Here is a 23,832-nt window from a genome sequence, read left to right on the forward strand (position 1 = left end):
AAATTCTGCCTCCAGTCGCATGTCTGGGAATGGAGTGGTTTTTCTTCAAGAAGCAGGTGGTTTATTAGGCTGCAATTTATTAACTGCAAATATAAGCCAACATCCCCAGTACCCTGAACCCAGCCGACCACTAACTAACCAGGTTTAGATCTCCCAATCATTAACCGAGTCATTTGGGGACCTCCATGAGTCTCCACCCGCTTTCTTTCTCCTGGAAGGGTCTGGCACCCCTTGAATCCTTGCACCCGCTGCCAAGGCTCCATGATCTCGTCCCCTTTGTCATTGGCCTACCTAGCAGGTCTCAGCCAGTATGACTTGGTCCCCACAACCAATTGGGGTTGAGGAGGCGGGTTCCAAGGCAGCTGGGCAGGAGTTTGAGCCCGGAGAGCTTTGCTTTTCCAGCTGTTCGTTTTCTCCCCTAGTTCTTGACCCTTCCGCTTTTGGCGATCCCACAACACAACACACTGGGCCGGGCTGAGGTGAAAGGCCACCCCACCCCAAGGATTACTTAGCCTCAATTTGCATTGTTTCCTTTTCCTTTTGATGTTCCCCAAGTGCCTTAACCTCCGAAATGACCCACTTAAATGGGTTGTGGGAACCGGGCCATCTGGTCCCAAGAAGAGTCAAACCTAGGATGGAAAGATCCCCATTGGTGGGGAAAAAACTCCGATGCTGTGAGGGAGCAGAGGGAAGCCCTGAGAGCGAGACCAGGCGGAAATGTTTTCAGTTATGGAAGAAGTAGCTGGTTCCCAGGGTTTGGGTCTTAGAAGCCCTTCCGAGGTGACCCCCAAATCCAGGACCCCTGAAGGGGAGAGCAGTGAACGTCACGGAGGCTCGCTTGATTCCTGGGCCTGCTCGGAAGGGAGGCTCCGTCGCATTGTCTCGGGGAGCCACGTCGGAAGGCAGCACCACTTTATCGTCTCTGAGCATGGCGGAGGACTGATCGGAACGCATAGATGTTGAGACAGAGGGACAATCTCCTTCGCTCCTGGGATGGGCGTCATCCACGCGTTTATCAGTTGCTCACACCAGACTGATAGGAGCATTTATCTCGGGAGACGTTTTCAAGGGTTTGGAGAGGAACGGGAGGGCTCGGAGCAAGCCAAGATGCACGACGCCAGTGCCGGTGTGATCATGATTGGATGGGGCAGGCCGGGGGGGCTTCATTCCCTCCCCCATCCTTGTCCCCCAGGAGGTTCCGAATCCTTTTGGCTTCCATGTTTTCCTCCATCTTACTTCGCTTCACGGCAGAATCTAAATGCTCAAAAGAATACGGGGCTGTGGGAATGGTTGTAAGTTGAGGATTACCTGCCTAGTGGGGAGATCTCCTCCTAGGAAGAAGTTTGGGTTCTGCAGGAGGATCATGGCTGTCCCATCCAATTGGCTTCTGGTAGCCAAAACGGAGAGAGTTGGAAAGAACAGGAAGGACAAGGCCCTTCTTCCTAGGGTACCTTGACCAAGCTGAACCTGAGCACTTCCTCCTCCTCCTCCTCCTCCTCCTCCTCCTCCTCCTCCTCCCTCCTCCTCCTCCTCCTCCTCCTCCTCCTCCAAGGAGTATATTTTGGTATGTGGGAGGATATTCCGATGTCCAGAGCTCCATCTTGGTAGAATTCAGAATCAGAATAGAGCTGGAAAGGATCTTGGAGGTCATCTAGCCCAGCCCCTGCTCAAGCAGGAGACTTAGACCCTTTCAGACGGGTGGCTGTCAGTCTCTTCTTAAAAACCTCCAGTGATGGAGCCCCACAACTTCTGGTGGCAAGCAGTTCCACTGGTGAATTGTCCTCCCTGTAGGGAAGTTTCTCCTTAATATTCCAGGTTGCTTCTCTCTCCATCATGAGTTTCCATCTGTCGCTTCTTGTCCTGCCTTCAGGGGCTTTGGAGAATAAGTTGACCCCCCTCTTTGTGGCAGCCCCTCAAATACGAGGACACTGTTCTCATGTCACCCCCAGTTCTTCTTTCCTCTAGACTAACCATACCCCATTACTGCAACCGTTCTTCCTCTGTTTTAATCTCCAGGCCTTTAATCATCTTAGTTGCTCTTCTTTGCACTTTTTCCAAGGTCTCAACCTCTTTTTGGTAAATGCGGTGACCAAAACTGGATGCAGGATTCCAGTCTTATTCCTCACCCATCACCATCTAAAATTCGCCCCGTTTGCAAGTTGAACTTTCCAAAACTCCCTTCATCTCCTCCTGCCGACGTCTAGGGAGGTGGGCTTAGTGTTAGAAATAGGAGCGAGTCTGAATTCTACAAATCCAGGGTGCATTAGGTCAAGAGGGGGCTTTGAGTTGCCAGGATCCTACCCCTAACCCATTTCCTGGAGAGTCCCAATTTCTCATTCTGAGCCACTCCTGGAATTCCCAGCCAGGATGACCTCCCGCCCCTCCCCCCCCTTGAGAAAGGCTATATTAAGGGTGAGAAATGTGTCTTGCTCCTCACCCCCCCCCCAGCCATAACAGTCTCGCTCCCTCCAGAGGGAAGGGAAAACCCACTGCGGGCAGTAGATTTCTGATCCTTAACAAAGTTGGCATCCTGTGGCCTCTTATCAGAGCTGTGTGTCTGGCTGAGAGCTTTTATTATCTACCCAACATCCCTTTGGTGGTCTCCCTGGCTGTCTGTTCATTTTCCCATCTTTGACACAGATAGGCAAGTTGTCAGCACTAAATTGATTGGTCCTGGGCTGCTTCTGTAGCAGGAGGCCTCATCCAGCAAAGTGGACTCACGGACGACCTCTTGATCAAAGAGGCTTGAAGCCTGAGAACCCAAAGGCAGGTCGTGGGGTTCTATGAACGGAACAGTTTTGGGTCAAACGTTGAACACCAGTGTCCTGCTAGTGATGCATCTTCCACTTTGCAGCTGCTGTTGATCAACTCATCTCTTTTCCTACAAAGACTTGCGTTGCCTCTTTGCTATAAACAAGGAGTATGCTAGTGTATGCAGCCCACCATCTCCCCCCCCCTCCAATTTAATAAATCAATTTAGTTTCAAGATAGAAAACCCTTAATACGCTTTCTCAGGAAGGAAAACTTGGTCTGTCTCTTGGAAGGGGCCAGATTTTTCCACCCTGCCTAGATACACTGAGAATTGATCTTCTGTTAAGCAGTTCTCTGCTCAATATCAGAATCTCAGAAAGACCATCCATTGTGTAGCTTTCTTCTGAAGTGGCTTCTTGTCCTTCCTTTTACAGTTCAGAAGGACAATCCAGAGACTGTTTTTATAACTCTCAATTGGTTTGGATAGTACCTTCAACCAGTGTAGCTCAATCTTGGCCACTTTAAGTTGAGTGGACTTCAACTCCCAGAATTCTGGCTTGGAAATTCCGGGAGTTGAAGTCCACAAATAGTCAGGTGGCCTTGGTTGAGGAACGCTGCCTTAAATCAGTTTTGAGAAATACTCAAACATGCCTGGATTGTTTGGTAGTGACACTTGCCTGAAGACTAAGCGTAAGTGAAGGCACTGTCAGCTGAAGCGCTCGCAATTTATTCAGAGAAAACTAGGAGCTCCAGATAATGTTGAGAAGACTTGCAGTAAACCTCCAATTTCTTTCAACACTCTGTACAATTCAAGCACAAAATTAAGCCTTTTGGACTATACTTCTTTTTTAGGATTGTGGGGGGGTACTTGATCATTTGAAAGTTCCCTCCCATTTCCAAAAACAAAATGGAGTAATGTCACATTAGCTGTCCGGTCTCTCCGGTTGGCTGGTTTTCTGCATGTGGAACCCAGCACTTCTGAGCTGTGCTTGTGCAGCCCAGAAAGAATTCTGCTCCGAAGAATTTGCTAAACTTCTTATCCCAGCAGGGAAGGTCTCCCCTGGGCTGTTTATACAACAACCACACCTCGGGACAGAGGCAGATTAAAGCTTATCTACTACAGAACAAGGGAGAATGTGTTCCATCTCCATCTTTCATTTCATGTTAAGCCACTGGGAGATAATATTGGTCATGGGGGGTTGGGTGGGGAATTCTGAGCTTTGCTAAAAGCTGGACAGATACAAGAGATACGTCGAGGATGGTGGCCCGCATTGTCTTCTAGGGCAGGGGTCTCCAACCTTGGCAACTTTAAGACCTGTGGACTTCAACGCCCAGAATTCTTCAGCCAACTTTGCTGGCTGAGGAATTCTGGGAGTTGAAGTCCACAGGACTTTAAAGTTGCCAAGGTTGGAGACCCCTGTTCTCGGGCAAGGTCCGAGGAACCTGGTGTGTTTCAGGAAAAATCTCGAGCTGAAGACCTAGCGATGGTGGTGGGTCACATGTCTCTATCTCGCCATCTTACCAGGTTGTATCGGCAGTGTCCAACCTTTCTTCTGTTTTGCCCTTGTCGTAGTCTTGGGAAGGAGCGCCCTGCCCTCTCTGAAGTTGCAAGACTGAACTTCAAACCTGTATTTCTGTGCTACAAATTGCCCGTTTTTCTGTTTGCTAATTGGATGGAGTAATAATTGCGTTAAGAGCAGCTCTGTCTTGGGGTGATGGGAAGGGATAATTAAGGCAACTGTGCTGGAGGGAGGATGAGAGGCTCCCCTTTTCTTCTCTCTTTTTCCCATCCACCTCGAAAGCAATGTTTCTTGGCAACTTTAAGATGGGAGGACTTCAACTCCCAGGATTCTCCAGCCAGCAGAATCCTGGGAGGAGAAACCTGCTCCTCTTTAAAGTTCCCAAGGTTGAGAAACGGGGCTTTAAAGTCCGCTAAGCCATCCCATCAACTGAGGAATCTTTGTCTGGTGGGAACGGCCTCGCCGAGCTGCTGGGAGCAAGCCTTCCTCCCCCCCACCCACCCCCGGCCCCCCGAGATTCAGCTTTTTATCTCTTCTGGGAGGGTATAAATATCTCCCCTATCGCAGCCGGGCTCTTGTTTGTGATCTCCACGTTCCCTTCCCAGTTTTCAGGTCGAAGCCTTTGTGGACAGTGAGCAGAAGATCCTTCAGCCTAACGTTTCCCACCGCTTTGCAAAAGTTTTGCAAAACCAAAGGCTTCTCTCACGCCTACAACGCCCCCCTCCCCCGCCTCAAAAAACACAGGTGCTCTGCAGTCCCAAAGACATGCCCCCTCCCCCACCCCTCACCCCCTTGATGGATACGCAGAGGGAAAAGTGGGGGGAGGGGGAGTTGTCAGCTTTGGCATGGACTGGCTGCCTCCCCATCTCCAAGCTGGTGGGAAAGTTCGAATCTGTTGCTATTTTCTAGTTCTTATCACCGCGTCTTATCGGCTGAGTTCTTGTCTGCAGGCTTCGTTTGGGACTGTCAGGGTCTCTCTCTTGGCAGCCTGGAAAAAAATCCCTCCCTACCTCCCTCTCCTTCTCTCTCTCCAGATAGATTTTTTTAAAAAATTTACTGGATAAATGAGAAAGATCGAGAAAGGTTTATTGTTCAGGCGACAAGAGGCGAAGTTTGGTGTGAATGAAATGATTGACTGATTCAACTCTTAATAGAGATTTGGACCAAATGTCTAGCTCTTCCCAACTCCCCGGAGAAGAAGATTCTGGCCAACAGCTGGGAATATTTGAACCTTGGGGATCCTTGGTGCTCTCTGAGCTTGGTGGTTTTCATTAAGTCTGTTCATGATTACTTAACCAGGTAACGTCAACGGGGATCTGGTCTCCCGCATCCCACCCTTCGTGGGGCAGCCCTTGATGGTTTTGCAGAGAGCCAACTCCTGTCTCCTGCTAGGGGAAGAGAGATGCTTCCAAGCAGGGGTCTCCAACCTGGGCCACTTTAAGACTTGTGGACTTCAACTCCCAGAATTCCTCAGCCAGCAAAGTTGTTGAAGTCCACAAAGTGGCCAAAGTTGGGGACCCCTGCTTCCAAAGGACCCACTGAGGGGTGGGGGGGCACTCTAGGGAGGTTGTGCACCTGAAGGCCTAGGAAAGGAAGAACGGGGTGGAAAGCAGAATCCTTTTCAGCTGCAGGCACAGGATATTGGGGTGTGTAGTCCCACACGCCTGGAACAGAACAGGTTTCTTGGAATGCTGTTCCTGGCGGAAGAGCTGTACGATATTTTAAATAAGATTGCTTGGCCGTGTTTATAGGAGAGAAAAGGAGCTGCCTTAGACCCAAAGTTTGATTTCCATTGGCACCTTGAGCTGAAGGAAATCTTTGATTGTTCTCTCATTTGTGAAAAGAAAGGAGAGGAAATATCAGCACACATGGCCATGTCCTCCTGGACAAGACCTAGTTTCTCTTTAACTCCCTCCTTTTTTTAAAAAAAAGGCAAGACCAACGCCCAAACCCCAATAAAGCCCCTTTCTTCCCCACTCCCCTGGCGTTCTTAAGAGCCACCAAGTTCATTCCCACAAGGCTTTTTTCCAATCTCTCACTTGTTCCACAGTGCAGCCACCCAGAAGCCAGCAATTTCCTTGCAGTTAGGAGCTAAATATGAATATAAATGCAAGTACTCAAAAGGGCTGTTTTTCAAAGGAATTATCTTGCCTGTCTTGGATTGACAAGCTACCTTTCTTTAGTGTGCCACACGCTCAGTTGGCGGTACCTTTTGGACAAAAAGGGGAAATTGGGGGTTCGAACTGGCCTTTGTGAAGGTTTAGAAAGGATCTGGAAGGAAGGCTGGGTTGACCTGCCAGGTCTTAGGAAGCATGGAGAGCTTGTTTCTCCTTATTGGGGGACAGGTGTATAAACAAAGAGCAAAACGCAGCCCTGTCTGGAAGTCGGAAAGAAAAAGAGAGAAAGGTGTGTTGGATTCTGGGTAAAATGTATTCCTTTGTGTTTCCAGATGCGGAAGTGTTTAGGAGGGCCTCCTGGGGAGCTGAGTGTGTGTATCTCACTTCCTGAACTTTTTTGCAATTAGTCCCATCTTGCTTGTTTCCTACCCTGGAAAACCAGATTTTCCATAACTCTGGAGTCCTCCAAAGTGTAAAGTTTTTGCTACGTTTTACCTTCCTTAGGTTGTGTAGGATTTGAGGTAAACACCCAGCCAGCAAGATATGTTGAAGCTATAAATAACCTGAATTCTCAATTTTGGCTAAAAGGGAAGAAAAGTTTTACTTTCTCATCCAGGGCTCTAGATCTGCTAAGCTGAGTCAGACTGAAGGGACAATTGAATAAGAACAGATGGAGCTGACCGGAGGATGGGCGTGTGGGGAGTGGGTTTTTTCCTTTCAATAGGAGAATTGGCTGCAAAACGGGGCAGGGGGCACAGAGGTGAGGAGCCAGGTGTGGCACAAGGACGGCCAACAGCCGTCAGTGAGCAGAGTTCCTTGTTCTGTCCCAAAACAGTCTTAAAGCCTGCTCTCCGTCACTGCTTTCCATCCCCTTCAACAAGGGATATGCTGATAAGGAACAGGTAGCACTGATGTCATTACCTAGTTGGGTCATGAAATGTCTGCAAGAACACTACCAAGCTCAGAGAAACCACCAAGGCTACCCTACAAGAGGTAGCACGCAAAATCTTCTGGCGGTTCTGGGAAATTTTTTGCAAAAGTGGCTTTCAAATTCTCTTCCAAGGACTAGCCGGGCTCGATTCTGGTTAACTTTTGGGATTAGCCAGGGGGTGGATCGAGCTGCTCTGACCAGAAACGAAAGGGAAGGGGCTCGTCCCTAGATCGGATCGGATGGAGCCTAATGGCTTGGGGGGGACCCATCTCTCGTGCCCGGGAATCGAGCCCCGGGAGGGTGGCAGATGCATAGCAGGCGTATTCTTCACCCGGGGTACCCCAGAGCACCCACGTTTGGGGGTTTTGCAACTGCTGGGCTTCTCCTCTCTCTCTGTACGTGGACCTATTCCCACTCCTCCATCTCTGCCCCCCTCCCCACAGAGTTCATGGGAGGGGCAGAAAGCTGGTGAGCATCTGCTGGGGTAACGTGGCCCCAACACCTTGGATTTTCCCCCATTCTCCCTTACAACGGCTGCAATGTTTAAAAGAAAACCTGCGTTGGGTGTGGCGGGGGGGCAGAAAGGAGAAGGTGCGGGAAGGGAAGGAACCCCAGTTTAATCGTCTGAGCGGGAAGATCTGGGAAGTGAGTGTGTCTCGGGCGCCCCTTCCCCTTCCTCCCTCTCCCCCCCCCCGCAAAGCCAGCCTTTAGTAATTCAGTTTTAAAGCATGAAAAAAGGGAGTTGATGAAATTCCACTATCAGCAGTGAGCCAATATGCAAAATATCTCGCCCAAAATCAAATAGCTATTATGTTTTCATTTCCATTTCAGCGTATTTGCTTAATGAAGAATAGACAGATCAGGCTGACGGAGGGAGTCTGCGTGAAGTGATAACTCCTCTAGGCTCCGAGCAATCCCAGTTCGGCTCCCTCCCTCCCTCCCTCCTTCCTCCCTTGCACCTCTTCCCCTTTTTCTTTCGCCTCCTTTCTCCTTCCTGTCTTCGAAAGAAGAGACCAGCTCAGTCCAAGGAAGCCCAGATGGTTTTCGGGGTGGGGGGTGGGGGGCAATTTCTCTGGGTGCAGATGAATGCAGGGGGGGGGGACCTCCAAGAAGGAAAGCTTTGCGTTTTCTCCCCCCCCCCACCCCAAGAAAAAAGAGCTGCAAACGTTTTGGGTGGGTTCTGCCAACCCGCCGGGGGTTCTTGGTTGAAGCCAGGAGCCCAGGTTCCACCAAGAGATTCCCCGATTAGGTAGCGACAGTTTTTAGGTCATAAATTATAGCTCATAAGCCTCCAAGGGGTTCCACGTTGTGTGAAGTTGTGGTTTGCTGGATAAGCCACAGTTGGCGGAGTTAACGGGCTCGGCCATAAATCACAGATCTCTAACTGTACCCTGGCGGAAGGCGATGGGCAGGTCCCGCCCCAGACGTAGAAATGGTGACGCCCCTAGTTTTGGGCCTTCAGAAGTAAATGCAGATATCAACCCCTGGACTTGATTGGTAGTTTTTTTTGGGGGGGGGGCTGGAGGAGGGTCTCTCCATCCACCCTTCGGCCAAGTGTGTGTATTTCCTGGGCTTCCTCCGGGACCGAAAGAGCAATAAGAATGTTTCAAAAATCAAAATAAGGTTGAACCCTGTAACTTACACCAAACGGGGCCTTTGAGAAGATGGCAGAGGAGACGTTTTGCTCCCCTTCTGATCAGCCCGTCCTCTTTCTGGAAGTGGTCCTGTGCCCCTTACCTGCCCCTCATGCCCCCCCCCAAGGAAAACTAAGCTCCCCCCACCCCCCAGAAGCGGAGAGAACCCCCCATGCATTTTTCCATACCTCAGCCACTTTCCGAGACTTCAGGCATGTATATTTACGCTGGGAGAACAAAGGGCCCATAATCTATACAAAGCAGACAACAATGAGCGTGAATAAAGAGCTTGCCAGAAAAGAAAAGGCAATTTATTCTAATGCTACTAATTTCTGTTCCAGCACAATTAAAAAAGCTCTGATAATATTCAGAAACAATCGCTCGCTAACAAATCGTTTCTCTCACTGTAAATTCGTTAGGCTAATTTTTTCTTTCACGCCTTCACGCTCCCGGTTCTGATAAAGTTAACCCACTCGCGGTCCTTCCCTAATTCTTCTCCTGCCCTCTCCCTTTCCCCTGGGATAGTGGGGCAGAGAGAGGGAGCCACAGGCCAGAGACCCTCACAGCCCCTGAACCAGCAGCATTTCTGCAACGAAGGTGGCTCAATCTAGCAATCATTGCCGGCATGGCTGGTTTTGGAGTCTTCAGATCAGAGACAGTCTTGGTTGGGAGGCTAGAAGAACTTGAGAAGACCCATGTTCCATATCCTTGGAATCGCGGCCTCCGGAGGCTCCGACGTCTACAGAACTGGGGAGGACTGGAAAATGTTTTTCTTCTGATCATGAGTTCCAGTCCTTTCAGGTTCTAGATCAGGCCTGTGAGCCTTCTCCTGAACTAGGAGGCCCGGTCCATCATGAGGTCTATCTGGAGGCGTTCTTCAACAGCATCCTGGCCGTGGGATCGTTGTGGTGGCCCAGGTTGCTTCCTCTTCTTGCGCTTGCAACCCCAGTTGCACAGAGTAGGGAGTCGGTCTTGCTGGTTGGCTACATCAGAAGCAAAGAATCGGTAAAGGAACAGAACATCTCCGTAGCCTCTACTGGCATGTTATGTTTGGCCATGATGCTTCCTGTCTCTTGAGTACTTTTTTTAATCAAGTCTTCTTGAGTAGGCATGATGCCAAGACAACGTAGGGGTGCTACAAGGCTGCCAACGTAGATCAGGGGTGCCCAACCTTGGCAACTTTAAGCCCTGTGGACTTCAACCCCCAGAATTCCCCGGTCAGCCATGCTGGGTTTAGAAAGAGGGAGAATGGGCACCTAATCTAACTCCAGTCTCTCTGTCGCTCCTGCAGGCACCTTGGGTGAGATGGAAGAAGAAACGGGTGGCCTTCTGGAAGATGACGGCCTGTCCGAGAAGGAAGGAAGCGCTTCGGATCATGAAGGCTCCATGGAAGGCGACTCAGCCGGCTCCCCGGGTAGCGAGAGTGAGTGCCTGGGTTTGCTTGCCTAGTGGGGAGGGAGGGAGGGGCGACAGTTCACCCCTGCCCAGGAGCCCCCTTGAATACAGGTGGTACAACTGAGCCCAGGATTTCCATCGCTAAGTGGGGCAGCTATGGTCCATTTTACAACTCTTCTTGCTGCAGTTGTGAAGTGAAGCGCTGAGATTATTCAGTTGTAATCAAATAAATTGGTAAAAATATATATGTGTGTATGTAGGTACGTGTGTGTGTATACAACGGCTCTGCAACTGTCGTAAGTATGAAAAAGGGTCCTAAATAAATCGCTTTCTTCAGAGCCATTGTATACACGCACACACACACACACATATATTTTTATAAATTTTATTGATTACAGTATTTAAAAACCTTGAACGTGATGGACTTCTTCGACATAAATTTTTGTCCTTGCATCTCATACAAGATCTTATATACGTTTATATATATATTAGGTCTTTATATATTTTAAACCCTTTCGGTTACGTATCAGTTGAATGGTTCATATTGCAAACTCCCTTTCTGTTCCTTCCAACGATCAAATTTATACCGTATCATATAGTCATCAGATTCGTCTTTATTTTTCATTTCCATGGTTAACCTATCCATTTCAGTGCAGGTCAGAAAATCTTTATCTATTGTTTCACCTTCGCTAACCTTCCATTTCTGGGCAAAGACCATTCTTGCTGCCGCAATAACATGGATTATTATAATATATATATATCATCTTTACTATACTCTGCTGACATAATTCCCAATAAAAAGGTTTCTGGTTTATAATTTATTTTTGTCCTCTAACCCTAACCCCCGATATATTTTGAATGCAAAAGATATTTTTCTTGGACCGGCTCCGATAGAGAAGTCCAGACAGGCGTCCCCATTTTGACAAGAGGGACGGTGACTTTTCGAGGGAGAGGAGCAGCCCTTGAGATCCTGAGTTTTGTGAACTATGATCTCCTTGCCAGGGAGGGGAGGGCGAGGAATGGCTGCCAACGGCCGCCCAACGTTGGCGGCACAGGAGTCCTCGGCTCTGGCTCAAATTACAATCAATACACCTTCCGTTCTCTAACGAGAAGCTCGCTGGCTTTGGTGGCTCCCCCTGCAAAGGTGAGGGTGAGGGCTGACCTCGTACTTTCCTCTCCTACCCACCCCGTTTTTTAAAAATTCAAAATTTCCATTTGCAAAACGCAAGAATGAAAGTAGCGCTTTCCCTTCTCCTCGGGGCAGAAGACAAGAGCCCTTTGGGGCTTCGCTCATGGCTGGGCCAGATTGCCTTCCAGGGGGAAGCGGGGGCTCCGGCGTGGCTTTCCACCACATGCCCAGCGTCCTTCAGCGTTCTCATGGACCAGGGCCCCCCCAAACTTAGCCACTTTAAGACGTGTGGACTTCAACTCCCAGAATCCCCCAGCCAGCCGTGCCTGTTTCTTTTTCTCTGACCAGCTAAAGTGGAGAGATTGCAGAGGAAGGGATTACAGGAGAGCAAGCGATGCTGGCTGGGGAATTCTGGGAGATGAAGTCCACGCGTCTTAAAGTGGCCAAGTTTGTGGGGGGTCCTGGCATAGACGGCTGCTGGAAACCAGTTCAAGCAGAACTAGAGCTGAAGAGGTAGTCCTTGACTTATGACGGTTCATTTAGTGATGGTACCAGGTTGCAACGGCACTGGACAAAGGGACCTTATGACCGTTGTTAGACACTTACGGCCATTGTAGCATCCCCACGGTCACGTGATCAGAATTTGGACCCTTGGCGAATTGTCCTGTGGTTATGACAGTGTCGCCGGGGTGAGATGACCTTTTGTGACCTTCTCTCAAACAAAGTCAGTGGGAAACCAAGTTTGTTTAACAACTGCATTGCTAACTTAAGAACTGCAGGGATTCACTCTGGCAAGGAAGATTGTAAACGTGGGGCAAAACTCGCTTAACAACTGTCCTGTGTAGCAGACATTTCAGGGTCCATGGCGGTCATAAAACGAGGACTATCTCTAGGGGTTTCTGGCCCCACTGGGCAGCAGGACAACGATCTCTGAAGCCATCTGCCCCCCTCGCCCCCCGCCCCCTTGCATAGCAAGGCGGTCAGGCTCCCCATCGTGGTTATCTCTCAGACTTTTGATCCGTCGAAGGTCCACCACAGCCGTCCCGCTCCTGCGGGTGTGCATGCAGGCAGCTGGACCGTGGGAACCGTATGCGCGGCATGCAGAAAGTATGAGCAGGCATGCATTTATTGTCCTTTGCACGTGGGTGGAGGCTTGGACCGTGGGCCTGGGGTTTGGGGCTGGGGGTGAGTGGGGAGGGGGAGGCTTTTGAAAGTCTCAGGGTCTTGCTATGGGGGCAGACTTTGACCCACCCAGCTGGTCGGCAGAAGGGAAGAGAGAGAGAGAGAGGAGGGGGTTGTATCAGATATCGACGCTCTCTTCAAAAGCCTCTGGTTGGGTGGGTGGGGAGAGATGAGAAAACAGAGAGAAAGAGCCACTGAGAAATCTCCCCCCCCCCTTCCCGGCTGAGTGCGCACCTGGCACTAGCGCCGTGATAAAAGGAGGCGATAGCGCGTGATAAGGGGCCGGCTGCAATAACGGTTGCTCCCGTGGTGCATAGCAAGAAGCTTTCAGCAGGATGGATAACAATCAATATGCCAGCGCTTTGATTTATAGCCCCAAATAATGGGACTTTTATACCCGCCGATTGATTTGATATTAATCATCGCCTCCCCACCCTGGTCACCTGTATTAATAATCATCGGCCGTGGCTGGTGACGTCAGGCAGACTCACTTACCCCACCCCGCCGTCCTCGGTGCCATTGATGGGGCCCGTGGAGTAGGCAAGCGCTCGAAAGGCAAACATGCCCTGTGCCCGCTAATCTTTCACGCCACCTTCAGAGATCGGCTTATCTCAACCAGCAGGTTAATGGGGAGAATAATGGTTCTCGGTTGCTCTGAGGGCAGCCCGGGTGGCACCGGCCCTTGAAGGTGCTTCTCCTTGGGGTCCACCAGCCGAGGGTGGGCCTGGGTTGGGGGCAACCCCAGCTCCTGACCCCCTCCCCCAAGTTTAACCGCTGAAGCTCTCTTGCTCCTGGGCCCAAACCTATTGAGCAGGGGCCTCCAAGCACTGTCAACTTTGAGACTCGTGGACTTCAACTCCCAGAATTCCCCAGCCAGCCCAGACTCTTTCCTTGTATGATTTGTACCCTGTGACTATCGTTAAGTGTCATATCTTATGATTCTTGACTCCTGACGAATGTATCTTTTCTTTTATGTATACTGGGAATATTTATATCGAGACAAATTCCTTGTGTGTCCAATCATACTTGGCCAATAAAGAATTCTCTTCTCTTCTCTTCTCTTCTCTTCTCTTCTCTTCTCTTCTCTTCTCTTCTCTTCTATTCTTTGACCTATTGCAACTTTAAGACCCATGGCCTTCCAACTCCCAGAATTCTGGGTGGCGGGGGGAATTCTGGGAGCTGAAGTCCCCAAGTCTTAAAAGTTGCCAAAGTTGCGAGAGCCCTGCTATCACGGATTCCAGCTAGGCAGCCTGGAAACCACATCTTGCAGGAGCTTGTTGTACTCAACCAGTTCTTCTCCTGTGCCCACCAAGATACGTGTGTCTGGGGAAGGGATCACAGACCTTGTATTGGTGCAGTTACGTGTGTGTAAGAGAGAAGTGGGAGTGGGCTTCCACGTGGCCATTTGTCAGCAGTCTCCACCTCCTTTCTGACCACTTGTTCCCTGCAGAAGGTCCTTTCTTCATATCTAACTCCTTCAAGTCCTATTTTGGGAGCTTTCGGTTGATTCTCCTGCTATTTTAGCCCTGCAGTGGTTTTGGAGATAATCCTTCAACTGCTAGGGGAAGCTTGCATGATCGCTGATTTCCAGGTCGGTTTGCCTTTCTGGTCTTTCCTCTTACCGTGGTCATCTGCTTTGAAGCCTTGTTAGCCACCCCTGGAGGGGAAGGAGGGGACCTCTGCTGGGGCTTTAGGACTTTGGTGGCCCACAGAGTAGGGTGGATAAGCTTGTTGTTGTTGAACCAGACGGGAAACCTCATGAGGTCCACCGTCTTCTTCGTTGACCAAGTAAATACAGAAGCCGAAACAAGGGTTTCTTTCGTTCCAAATGGTGGGTTTGGGGTCCTCCGGTGCAACCCAAAATGTCCTTAGGAAGCCAAAAAAAAATGCAGGTAGTCCTTGATAGGAACCCAAAATTTCTGTTGCAAAGTGAGACATTTGTTAAGTGGAGTTTTGCCCCATTCACAACCTTTCGTGCCACCGTTGATAAGTGAGACTCCCGGTTGTTAAGAGAACCCGGCTCCCCCGCTGACTTTGGTAGTCAGAAGGTCACAAAGGGGGATCCTGGGACTCTGCAACCGTCATAAATACGAGTCAGTTGCCAAGCATCCGAATTTTGACCCCGTGACCATGAGAGATGCTGCAATGGTCGTAAGAGTGAGAAACGGTCAAACGTCACTATTTTCAGCACTGAGAAAAAGCACCGTCCTGAATGAGGGCGCTCTCTGAGGGCTTTCTACAAATGGGGCTTTGTATCGGTGTTTCCTTTTTCATCTCCAACCTCTTAGGGGCTGCTCTAATGCCGAGCCCCAGAACGCTGGATTCGGGGTCAAAGGTGTCCACCTTCTGTCTGTCTGAAGGTACCTCAGGAGAGTTCCGGATCTTTTATTTCCCTCCCTCAACCCCCCCCCTTGCTTTCCTGTGGCAAAATTCCTGATTTTTTAAAAAAATACGTTGATTCGAAAAACCTGCTCCTTCTCCTGGGGGCTTTGAGTTGGCATAATAAATGGGCATCCTATGGGTGGCGGCAGGGGGATTTTTCTCGGCCTGTTTCCGTCCGAATCCTCCCTCGCTTGGCAACCGGCTGCCTCGCCTCCCCTCGCTGCCATGTATTTCTTTATTTATTTTTATTTGGCTCCGGGTTCTTTCCTGAGTCAAAGCCCAAGTATCTGCCGAGGATATATTCATTGTATATTAAGTTTATAAAGCCACCCAATTCCGTGAGAGCCCCAGGCAGTGGACAAAGATAAAATCACCGCCAAAAAAAAAGAGAGAGAGAAGTAGAGACGATGACATAAATAGTTTCACATCCATCTTTTTCCTGCGGGTCCTTAAACGCCAGATGGCCCAATTCTTCTCAACACCAGGGTGTTAACTGTGGACTGCATCAATTCACAGTGAAAGTGGATAGATGGTGGTTGATTAGATGAGAAAGTCCCCGGGAGGGCAGGTGAGCCAAGGGAAAAGTTATCTATGGCTGCCTTTCCTTTATAAAGGGTATTTTGAACACGCGGCCCCTATTCTAAGGGTCCAGTCGTCTCTTCCACCTGATGCGGTCCAGGCCTTTTCCGGGAAGCGATATCTCAGTTGGGAACCTCACCTGTTGTTTGGGGAAACCAGCCTTATTTATCCTCGCTCCTTTAGTTCTATTTCCTCAAATTGTTTCCTGTAGGAAGAAGGAAAAGATAAGAGGAAACCATGGGAAAATCTAAGGAGGAATCCTAATGTTCCCCTGTGGACCCGCTTCATGGTTCCTTGCCTGGAAAACGTCTGGAAGACTCTGCTTTCTGGAGCCCATCTCTTCATGGGCCCGCTGGCTGAGATGGAGACAGGCGAGCAGCTGAGCAGGAATCTCCTGCCCTAACCACTGATCGTATCTTCTTTGTGGGTTTTGAAGTGCGATTGTGATGTTTCCTCTTTTGATTTCAGAGGCCGAGTCCAAAGAGGAGAGTCTAGAAGAGTCAGATAAGCCACAAATGCCAGAGACCGAGACGTGGACGGGACCAGGTAAATCTCCTCTCTTCGTTTTTTCAAAAGCGCCCCCGTTCTCGGCACGGAACAGGACGGGGAGCCCAAAACTCGAATGCTTCGCTGGGGTGGCAGATCCAGCTTGGTTCTGCTTAGTTTGGTTCTGCCCAACCACGAAAGCTTATAGAAGACCAAGGTTTTGGCATATGAATTATCTTCCAAAACTGGTCTTTAAAAACTTTGGTGAGCTTGCTTGGAACAGCTCTGAAGGGAAAAGGGTCCTTCTTAAGAATCAACGGACTGTGTAATAGGGGAGTTATACGGTACTTAGGGGAGGAAGGGCCCCCTCTGACAGCTTCCTCCCACATATTGATCGTGACCATCGGGGCGCATCAAACACCTTCCAAATCCAAGCCAGTTCGGGAGCTCTGGCTACCATTGGAAGATCCTAGTGCAGAGGTTTAGGAAAGCTGGCTCCTGTTTCTGGTGTTTAGTTTGGACTTTAAACTGTAAGCTGACATGGTATGCGGGGAAACGGTTGGGCGTGCCAGTCTCCATCTGTTAACAGAACAGTAAGGAAGTGTAAAAACAGAAGTTCAGATATATGTGAGATACGCAGCGGCTCCGATCGGGGTGATGTGTAAGTAGCTTGGATGTAAATGAAGGCGCTCGGAGTAGCTCTTGTGCCTTGTGAACAGCGTGTATCTCTCTGGCAAGAGTTTCCAGACTCAACCAGAGTTTGAAGATTAAGGCTGCTTGTTAGAATAGGCCAAAGGGAGCGGAAGGGACCAGGGATCTGGTTGTCATCACACAGCAGCGCGCACACCTTGTATGCGAAAGGTCCTTGGCAATATCTGCTTGTTGGGGAGCATCTCTTCGTGTACCATCCCAAAATCAAATGTGGTTCTTGGTCCACCGAAGTATCAGGACACACCCTTAGTCTTGTTTGAGGAATGAACACTCAATACAGAGATTGAGTCAGGTTGGAAAATGTCTTCTTTCCATCTAGAGCCACATGGGTATGGATTCTTTTATGCACCCTGAGAGCATATGCACCAAAGACAAATTCCTTGTGTGACCAACCACACTTGGCCAATCAAGAATTCTATTCTATTCTAGCTAGACACCATTGGTCTCAGTCGATTATGGGGCCAAGCCGCCAACACTTCCCCACACAGTGAAAGGCAGTTCCTCGTGTGTTCCTCCGTCTTTTCCCAAGCAGCTCAGTATTTTACCTTAACAATCACTTGGCAAGATGGTCTCAGTATTTTACCTTAACAATCACTTTGCAAGATGGTCTAGGCCAAAGGCGTTGAGAAACCAAAGAATACCCTTACAGCATTTTTGAATTTCTCAAATCATAGCATATGCCTAGATGAACGTGCGCGCATTTGTACCCACGTCCATGTGTGGTTCTTCTTTCACGGCTGGTAAAAAAAATAAAAACAAAAAACTGCTCACCTAAAATCGTTTACAGCAGGCCTTGTACCCACAATGAAGCCAACGGCACCAGAGTTGCTAAAGAGAGAAGGAGAAGAAGGTTGTCCCCTTGTAATGTCAGGTCTGCTCCGGTTTCTTTTCTTAGAGCTTGGCTGCTTTCATCTGTTCTTCTTATGGATCTTGTTTCTTGAAAAGAAAGGAGGGTTACGAAGAAGGCACGCACGCGCACACACACACACACACACACACACACTCCTCCTTCACCAGGGTCAGTCTGGAAACAAGCCCAACCTGGAGATGGTGTGGAGACTCCTGAAGGCAATTCTCCCCTTTTTCCCCCCCGGCTGTTTTGGAATAGCCTTTTGCCAGCATTCCTCTGTTTTTCCCTTTTCTTTCTTCTCCGACTCCCCGCCCTGCCTCTGGCTCCAAGTCCAGGAAGGGAAATGTGCGTTCGCAGCCGGGCTGATATCCTTGGCTCTTCCTGGATGTGTTGGCCGGAAATGGATCTGCAGAAGGTCCACACCTTCTCTCCTTGGTTATCTGTTCTCTCCTATCCCTGACCTTCGGCCTGTGGGAGCCCAGCCTGCTCAGCCCCTGATCCTGACTGGCAGGGATGGTCCTTGGCCTGCCGTGCCAGGACGTCCTTCCCACCATAGTGTAAGCATCCCAGGTGGCCACAGTTGGCATTCGCAGCCCTCCCAAATACTGACCGTGGGTTTTTTTTCTTTAACCAACAGTTTGTCAAGTCTCCCTTGTTGACGGGATGCTCAGTTTGGGACTCTTACCTTCACTGAGAATGAATGACACAAGTGAAAACTATCTGGCCCCTTTCCAGAGGGGAAATCCCACACTTGCCCCCGCAGTCCCCCCCAGGGCCAAGGGCCACCTGGGAAAAGCAAGGGAGAATGAATGGAAAGAGCTTGCAAAGTCGATGACGGAGACTCGGTGTGCTGCAGGCTGGGGAATTCTGGGAGTTGAAGACCACACATCTTTTAATTATACTTCGTTAAATTTCTTCCAGGAATAAAAAGAAGAAGAAAGAAATTGAGAAAAAAATAGGGAAGGGGTAAAATGCAAGGGATAAAGGAAGAGGGAGGGGAAAAGCAAAAGAAAGCAACTCTCCTTGATACAGTTGCAAATCTAAAATACGTTCACCTTTTGATCTGACATTCAGTAATACACAGTGTTTCTATCGTCAGAAACAATTGCAATTGTCACAAACTTTCATACAGCGCCTCTTTTGGTCCCAAGCAAAAAGGCCCTAAATGGTTTCCGTGTAAAAGCAGAGCCGAAACACGCACATCTGAAAGTTGCTCCGTTGGAGAAAGACTGGCATAGATTGTGCCACCTCAGTTCCAAGCGTCCCCGGAGGATAATTCCCCACTGGACCCCAAAAGGCCTGAGTTAGTAGGGAGACGGGGACCCCGATTATGTTCGGAGCCCCGTCCTTCCCTGCTGGAGAAATCCTGCCAGCCGGTCTAATTGGCCTGCACTTTCCCTGAGGCGGCAAACAGGCCTAGAAAATGCACCCCCCTCATTCCCCCGACTGAACCCCATTTGGCTCTTTGCATTCTTTATGTAGAAGAGATTTTATTATCTCTCCGTCCAGCCCATCTCCGCTGCGGTAATTGGAGTGATATTAATTTCTCTGCGGCTGGGAGTCGATCTCGGTCCGGCGATGCGGGGCTGATAGAGCCCTTCCTTTCTGTGCTAACTGCCGCGATAGGCCTTCTATCAGTCTCCACACAGGCACCGCACTTATCAGGAGGAGGATGGCAGAAAGAGGGAAGGAAGGAAGGAGGAAAAGGAGGATGCTGTCAGCAGCCTGAATTTCTTCTTTATCTGGCGGGATCCGCCATGTGTCAGCTCTGGCAGGCAAGTGAGGCCTGGAGACACAGAGATCAGAGTGGGAAGCCGGGAGTCGGGCTTTTGTCCCTGAAACTAGCAAGTTTGGGCCATTGCAGACCTTCCTTCCTTCCTTCGCTCCCTCCCTTCCTCTGATCTTCCTTCCGTCTTCCATCACCTTCCCTCCTTCCTCCCTCTTATCCATCCATCTCCTTCCTTCTTTCCTTCCCTCCCTCCTCCAATCTTCCTTTCATCTTCCATCACCCTTCCTTCCTTCCTTCCTTCCTTCCTTCCTTCCTGCCCTCCCTCCCTCTCTCCATCCATCCATCTCGCTCCTTCCTTCCTTCCTTCCTTCGCTCCCTCCCTTCACCTGATCTTCCTTCCGTCTTCCATCACCTTCCCTCCTTCCTCCCTCTTATCCATCCATCTCCTTCCTTCTTTCCTTCCCTCCCTCCTCCAATCTTCCTTTCATCTTCCATCAGCCTTCCTTCCTTCCTTCCTGCCCTCCCTCCCTCTCTCCATCCATCCATCTCGCTCCTTCCTTCCTTCCTTCCTTCCTTCGCTCCCTCCCTTCACCTGATCTTCCTTCCGTCTTCCATCACCTTCCCTCCTTCCTTCCTCTTATCCATCCATCTCCTTCCTTCTTTCCTTCCCTCCCTCCTCCAATCTTCCTTTCATCTTCCATCAGCCTTCCTTCCTTCCTTCCTGCCCTCCCTCCCTCTCTCCATCCATCCATCTCGCTCCTTCCTTCCTTCCTTCCTTCCTTCCTTCCTTCCTTCCTTCGCTCCCTGCCTTCCCCTGATCTTCCTTCCGTCTTCCATCACCTTCCCTCCTTCCTCCCTCTTATCCATCCATCTCCCTTCTTCCTTCCTTCTTTCCTTCCCTCCTTTCATCTTCCATCACCCTTCCTTCCTTCCTGCCCGCCCTCCCTTTCTCCATCCATCCATCTCGCTCCTTCCTTCCTTCTTTCCTTCCCTCCTTTCATCTTCCATCACCCTTCCTTCCTTCCTTCCCTCCCTCCCTTTCTCCATCCATCCATCTCACTTCTTCGCTCCTTCCTTCCTTCCTTCCTTCCTTCCCTCCCTCCCTCCCTCTTCTCTCCCTTCTCCCTCCCTCCTTCTTTCTTCCTCTCATCCCTTCCTTCCTTAGCAGCCTTCCCCTCCTTGCCCCCCCCCCTCTGGGCCAGGTTCAGCAGTTGCCAAGGCCCAGGGCAGCTGTGCGGAGGTGCCTCTGCAGCATCTGGAGAGCACTGAAGGACCAAGCGTGCAGTCTCCAGGGGAGGCGCAGCTCCAGCTTAGCATCGTCTTCCTTCCCGGGGGACATGCACCGAGTCCTTGGGACTATTTGGTGGGGGGGGGCAGCTGTGGCTCCCCTTTGTCCTGGGAAAGGTGCCCCAGATGGTTTGAGGCCGAGGGTGGCCCAGGCAGTTCTGACCCTTTTCTCATGGCTGGTGGGCTCTGCGTTCAGGCCCGTTTCCAGATGCTCCTCTCAGGCCAGTCCCAAATACATTGTGGCTGCTGCCCTCATCCCTCATGTCTGCAGAGAAACAGCTGCTTATAAAGTAAAACAAAAACAATCCCGGGCACATATAACCCAGCCAGGTGACCAAATGCACCTGAGATACCAAATTGAGCACTGCATGGGAAGAGACGGGGAGGTCTCAGAGGAGCTACAGGCCAGGGTGAATTCTGTGGAACCTCCATGTTCAGAGGAAGTCTATCCCTAAGCAGCTCAATGGCGGCCAGCCCGAAATCACAGGGACTCTTTGGGTCCCTTTCCTGAGTTAGCAGAAGCCGATTCAGGAGACCTTGGTTGGGTGCCTTCATTCTGAAGCCCCCGGCAAGGCGTAGGGGCCGCATCCCCATGTTCCTCCGATGCAGCCGCCCCTTTCCAGCCCCAACGGCTGCGGCCTAGGCCCCTGGTGGCCGGAGACGGGCAACGGGGGGCAGGAAGATCCTTGGCTGCCCGCTGTGCCAAGCCCAACGCAAGAGTCAAGGGGAGCGAGAAGGAAGGGGGGGCTGTTTTTCTCCCCCTTCCCTCCGTTTTAATCTTCCGTTTGACCTTGCTCGCTGGAAGGGTCTTGGCTGCTTTAAAATTCCGATATGCAAATCTGTGATAGCTCCAATTTATAATCCTTAACTTGGGCGCTTGTTACAGCAGATGAAACAGCCTCTTGCACTTTGTTGCCCGTCGCTCACGTCGGCGGCTCAGCCGCTGGAGTCGTCCCCTCGCAGGGGAGGGGACATTCTTGCCCCTTCTCACCCCCTCCCCAAGCGGGGCCGAGATAGAAGGAGGCTCCCTTCGCTTGGAGCTGCCCAGAGAGGCCCCAGCAAGCCAGTAGGGCTGAAAAGCAAACTGGGCCTCCAGTAGGCACCCCCACTTCGTTTTTCCCCTCGCTGTAGAAATTCCAGGGGGTCCTTGTGAGGCTTTTCCTGGGAAGAATAGAAACCAGGCGCTGGTAGGGCTTTGGGGTCTGGGCGGTGCCCAGATTTCATGCTTGTTTGGAGTCCTGCATCCAGCGGGAGTGGTTGACGGATGGTTGACCACTTGTCTGAAACGGTGTAGGGCCAGGATGGCGAAACTAGGACACACGTGCCACAAGTGGCATGCAGAGCCCCAACCAAACTTACCTGCACTGCACATGCGCGTGCCTCCCAGCTGATTTTGGGCCCATTGGAGGCCATTTTCGCCCTCCTGGAGGCTCGAGGGAAGCCTCTGCGGCCTCGGGAGGCTGCAAAATGGGCCTTCCGGAAATACCAGGAATGCTGGAACGGGCCCATTTTCAGGCTCCAGAGGCTGCAGAGGCTTCCCTCGAGCCCCCAGAAGGACGTCAACGGTCTCAAACGGGCCAAAAATCAGCTGGGAGGCACGCGCATGCACAGTGCAGGTAAGGGGGTGGGGTGGGGATGTTGCCTGTGCGTGCTCAGGAGGGACGCTTTGCATTGTGGGTGCCAGTGCACGCGTGCCCTTTCGGCACACCCCAACAAAAAGGTTCGCCGTCACTGGTTTAGGGCTTCCTGCTAGAGCAGAGGGGGTTGGACTAGAAGACCTCCAAGTTCCCTTCCAACTCTGTTATTCCGATTTGACCCTGCCCTGCTCTTACGGACCATTTCTCGGTTCCTCAATACTGGCTAGTAACCTGGCCCGCGTTTGCCGTGCTTTTTAATCAGTGGATTCACTCGCAACCTCCTGTTTGAATGGCAAGAGGGAAGGAGGAGCAGGCTGGAGACAGCTACGTCCCGTTCCCTTTGATTGGCATCTTCAGCCAAGGCAGCCACACCCTTCCCCTTCTTCCTCCTGTCAAAACCCTGGACAGATTCCTGTTCATGGCGCACCTTTCACCTGCTGCCAGTTCAGGTAAAGTCAAATTTCCGAGGAGCTGAGCTCCTGATTGACTCATGGATCCCGCTGCATACTTTCCGCTTTCTGGAATGGTTTTCAGGTCCCCAGCCTGGTCTACGGGTCGGGATTCCCTGGGGGTCCCATCCAAGTATTCACCGCGCCTGGCCCTCCTTAGCTTCTGAGCTCAGGAAGCACCCAGCCGGCGCTGCCACCTCTGGAGCTTCTCTCAAATGGCTGGATGGCAGGGCTGAAGAAAAGGGGGGAAAGGGGTGGGAATCTGGTGGGCGTTTTGCCCCCAGGTTCTGTCCTGTGCGAAGGCTCTTGGATGCAGGCACAGCTATTTTTGCACGTGTGCAGATCGGTTTCATTTAAATCTACATGTCTATGGGGAGATGTCTCAACCACCCAACGGTTCTTCTTCCAAAAGGCAAATAGACTCTTTCTTTCTCTCTCTCTCTTTTTTTTGGGGTGTGTGTGTGTGTGTGAATGGACGAATATTTCTATAGTTTGTTTGGTGTTTTTTTTTTTAAAGGCAGGCATTCTTGAAGGGAGGGCTCCCACCTTACGGCTCTTGCTCAGGGAACGTGGGAGCCGGCGGTGCTGGTGGTGTGGCTTTCCCAGAAGCACCTGCCCTAAACCTGCCTGGCTGAGGTGCTCCTGGCTGGCCTGATTAATCGAGGCACCTTTTAAAGGTGAAAAATGCCTGTTTATCAGTTAATGGAGCTGATCAGTGGACTGAGCGCCACAGCCCAGCCCTCCCCTCCAGCCCCGTGGATCTCAAAGGGCAAGGCGATAGCCATCTGCTCCGCGGGCCTCTCCTCCACCGGCAGGCCGGAAACTGAGGCAGGGAGAGGGCTGGTTCGGGGAGGGGGGGCATGGGGGGGGCTGCGCTTCCCTGGGACCCTTCCGAAGAATGACCGAACACTTAGGGTGCTCCAGGTTCCCCAGCCAGGGAGAGTGCGGCTTTCACATACACCCGCACGCATGCACATACGCACAACAACACAAAAGGTGCGGTGGGTGAAGCTGGGTTGGCTCTGTGTGTGTGTGTGTGTGTGTGTGTGTGTGTGTGTGTTCC

General features: G+C 50.9%; 1 protein-coding gene across 1 annotated transcript in view; it reads left to right on the top strand.

Moving 5' to 3' along the window:
• The window catches only part of ZFPM1 (zinc finger protein, FOG family member 1), a 69,959-nt gene that overhangs the window by 25,225 nt on the left and 20,902 nt on the right, over positions 1 to 23,832 (top strand). Inside the window, 2 exon segments of the mRNA XM_026719833.2 lie at positions 10,245 to 10,376; positions 16,089 to 16,166. Of these exon segments, the coding sequence (XP_026575618.1) occupies positions 10,245 to 10,376; positions 16,089 to 16,166 (210 nt within the window).

Source organism: Pseudonaja textilis, chromosome 11, assembly GCF_049901715.1.
Source record: "Pseudonaja textilis isolate UNSWEBS1 chromosome 11, rPseTex1.2, whole genome shotgun sequence".
Lineage (NCBI taxonomy): Eukaryota > Metazoa > Chordata > Lepidosauria > Squamata > Elapidae > Pseudonaja > Pseudonaja textilis.